At 44.7% G+C, this 4,013-nt stretch overlaps 1 protein-coding gene across 1 annotated transcript; it reads left to right on the top strand.

Moving 5' to 3' along the window:
- Window positions 1-2,919: 2,919 nt before the first annotated feature.
- On the top strand, window positions 2,920-3,387 carry LOC308428143 (ribonuclease 2B-like; the record flags this gene model as incomplete). The annotated part of the gene is made up of 1 exon (XM_080926458.1): window positions 2,920-3,387. The coding sequence occupies one exon, from the start codon at window positions 2,920-2,922 to the stop codon at window positions 3,385-3,387; it is 468 nt and encodes a 155-aa protein (XP_080782584.1).
- Window positions 3,388-4,013: the final 626 nt, after the last annotated feature.

Genomic DNA, 4,013 nt, shown 5'->3' with positions numbered 1-4,013 from the left:
ATGTTATAAGATGGATCTGCAAGTGAGAACTTGATAAGGGTCTTAGAAGTCCTCTGTCCCACTGGAGGGTGGTGGCAGCACCTATGAGCACAACACTGGGGAAGTGGAGCCAGAGGATCAGGAGTTCAACATTGTCTCAGATTCACAGGGAGTTTAGCATCAGTTGGGGCTTCATAGGGCCAGTTTCAAAGGAAAATAAGTCTTTGATTAATATTAAAACTTCTCAATTGAAATTATATATATGTATTTATGTATATATATAATCTTTGCTAAAGCTCTCAATTTATATGCATGTTTTAACTTCGAAGAGTTTTCTTTTTTCGAGACAACTGAGGCAGAAACCAAGTTGCAGACACAATATTCTCCTACAAAACACATGCAACACTACTACTGCTGCATCATATTTCATAAAGAAAACCAGTCATTCTCTCGATTAACCATAACCATCAGCCACCCAAACCAGTAAATTCAAGAGCAAAGATGGTGGAGGACAGTCAAGTCTGTCTACTACAACCTCCAGGGGATAAGCTGGAAATATTAGGTAACAGCTCTCTCAGCGAGGTTATTGATATCCCAATATCTCAAGTTGTAATAGCAAAGTCTATCGGGAAACTTGCAAAGCAGAAGAAGGAAAAGTCTGGAGCCCATTTTAGATGGACTAGCTCAGGGTGAGGAGCTCCCTCCTCCCAGAAACAAGAATCCCCAAGACTGTTGGGGGTCATGGCTTAAGACAAGCAGGAAAATTGGCACTGAATACTCAGGAATAAGCCCCCTACATGGTAGAGAAACAGACTGGAGGGAGAAATGTGGGGCGTCAACACAGAGAGAAGAACAGAGGCTGGAACAATACTCTCTACTCAGCACACACAGGAACGCTTAAGGAACATCATTCTAAAAGAATCTGTTGACTGGGAGTTAAGTGTGACCTCAGGTTCTCCACAAACAGGACTCCTGAATGTATTGACTGGTTTTGTGTCAACTTGACACAAGCTGGAGTTCTCACAGAGAAAGGAGCCTTCCTTTTTAAATACCTCCATGAGATTTAGCTGTAAGGCATATTGTCAACTACTGATCAAGGGGGGAGGGCCCAGCCCATTGTGGGTGATGCCATCTTTGGCCTGTAAACCTGGGTTCTATAAGAAAGCAAGCTGAACAAACCAGGAGGAACAAGCCAATAAGAAACATCCCTACATGGCCTCTGTATGAGCTCCTGCTTCATGACCTGCTGAGTTCCAGTCCTGAATTTCTTTGGTGAGGAACAGCAAGGTGCAAATATAAGCTGAATAAACCTGTTCCTCCTCAGCTTGATTCTTGGTCATGTACATTCTGCAGTTTTCTGAGAACTGTGGGCAGAACCAGGCCCATCCTTGACCCTAAGCGGTTGGAACCCCTAAGGTTACAGTGCCTGTTATCTCCTTAGGTCAGAAAAATGGGGTAATTTCCAGGCTCAACGGTTTTGGGTCCTGAAATGAGGAACCTGGCCACCTGTACTTGGGCTTGAATGTTCGACTGTGGCTTCATCAGTCTCATCCTTACCCCTTCTGCTTACATACCTCCCTGTCTCCTTACTTCTCTGCCAACTCAATACTGATTGCTTGTGTTGTCTGACCCTCCCCCCAGCCATAAGTGTAACTAATATACTAATGCACTCATTACTGTCAGGATTCCCTCTGGGCACCTCTGATGATGGGAACTTGAGGCAGCAAGTCCCATTGCATACACAACCAAGAAGGAGAGAAGGCTAATGGCCTCCCGTTTTTCCTCCTTCCTGTGCAATCCAGGACCCCAGCCCAAAGGTTACAGTGCCTGTTATCTCCTTAGGTCAGAAAAATGGGGTAATTTCCAGGCTCAACGTTTTTGGGTCCTGAAATGAGAAACCTGACCTTTTTAATTGTTTGTAAATGAAAATTTTAAAGTTTATTATTTTAACTTTCACATGTGTCAGCACTCACGTGTGTCATACATATACAGGTACTAACAAACCCAAACATGTGTCCCAGAGATGGAGTTATCTGCAATTGTGACTTTTATGTGACAAACTGTGAACCTTTAAAAGGGAAAGATCTGGAAAATGAGTTCTCTTAACCACTGACTTCTCACAGATGTCTAAGACTTAGTTTTACATATGTGTCTCTGTGTCTGTGTTCATGTGTGTGTACACGCCAACAGATACTATTGTAAGATATCAGATGCCCTCAATGGAGTTTCAGGCATTGGTAAGCCACCCAGCCAAATGCTGAAAGAAAACTTGGGTTTTCTGGAAGAGCATCAAGTGGTCTTAACCACTGATCCATCTCTGCACACGCCAATGCCATATAATCCTAAACATGAAGGACAGAAATGTAAATATCTCTTATGACTCTGGCTTCCTAACGCTTTGTTTCTAAGTGTGTAGCCAGACTAAGAGAAAACTTCGTCTGCCCATTACTGAAAATAATGTCTGCAGCCAGTCAACAGGCAATGCAGAGAATTCTATGTAGAGTTCAGAATGGAACTGCAAACATCGCTGCACAAGAGGACTTTGAATTTCACCCCTTACAATGCAGCCAGCAGCACCATGGCTTCGGCAAGTGAGGAACCCGAAGGCTGTTTGCACAAGCAGGCAATGTACCAATCTGTGGGTTCTGCATGTTGAAGACTCTGAGCCACCAGCTCCACCCACAGAGCCTGCCCTATATCTATGGCCCAAGGGCAGCTCACCCATTATCCCTGATTTCCAGGACAAGCAGCACTCAGTTCCACAGGAGCTACAACGCAGACTGGGTAAGACACTGCCTGTCTAGGCCTGGGACAGGCGGGGCAGTGATGGGGCAGTGTCCCTGAGAAGTGGCTCCAGTGACAACAGAGGGCTTTAAGGGAGAGATAGGGAAACTAGTCCAAGGAAGGAGTAGTCACTTCTCTTCTGTTCTCACAGGAAACATGGGTCTGAAGCTGACTGAGTCCAGACTTTGTCTTCTGCTTCTGCTGGGACTTGTCCTAATGCTAGCATCATGCCAGCCACCAACCCGTTCACAGTTGTTTGAGATCCAACATATCTATAAAAGATCCTATGCCCGATGTGATGATGCAATGCGTGTCGTTAACAGTTTTACAGGAACCTGTAAGGACCAAAATACTTTCCTTCATACAACCTTTGCTGATGTTGTCAGTGTGTGTGGCAATCCAAGTACCACCTGCAGAGATGGGATAAGTACAAATTGTCATGAAAGTTCATCTCGGGTTCCTGTAACTGTCTGTAGACTCACCTTGATAGGAGTCGATTATACCCGGTGCAGATACCAAAGTACAACATTGGAGAATTTCTACTCAGTTGGCTGTAACAACAGATCTCCACAGGACAGTCGCAGGTACCCAGTGGTTCCGGTGCACCTGGACAGGACATTTTAGCTCCAGTGCCAGCACTTTGTCCCTCAGCTCAGCTGCTACTGCCAAGGACATTGTCATAATGATGAAGAACCAGCTCCTCTGTCTGCGCTGACTTCAGCCTCTGTTCTCATGAAACTAGTTCCCCAAATCTCTTTAATTTAGCTTTAGATCTTTTCTAATCAATAAACACCTTAGCATACTCATGTAGGTCTCTGGTATCTCTGTGTCTGACAGGGTTGGTGAGAGAGGAAAGGAAATAAATATACACATGCACAGAATTGTGCGAGTGTATCTGTGTGTCTGTTTGTGTTTGTGTGTGTGTGTGTGTGTGTGTGTGTGTGTGTGTGTGTGAGTTTTGAGGCAAGGCATCATACCAATTGAGGCATCTACCCAGTCCCTGGAAACAAATAAATCTAATAAGAAATGGGCATCTTTCCAGAACATTCCTACAGGACATCTTCCCTGATGTTTATCAGTGGGGAAGAAGTACCTGGCAGAGGAGACCAGGGAATTTGGATCTCTCAGTGAGACAATTTCTTGCCTTCTCCCTGCATGGCTGTCCACAAGGGTCAATTGTGAGACCTTTCAACAGAAACCAGGAAGGACAGAGTCCAAGATAAGGGAACCGGAATCAACACATAAAAGAG

This window comes from Micromys minutus, assembly GCF_963924665.1.
Source record: "Micromys minutus genome assembly, chromosome: 12".
Lineage (NCBI taxonomy): Eukaryota > Metazoa > Chordata > Mammalia > Rodentia > Muridae > Micromys > Micromys minutus.
Note: the sequence above shows the minus strand (reverse complement) of the source record. Positions and strands in the feature narration are given on the sequence as shown.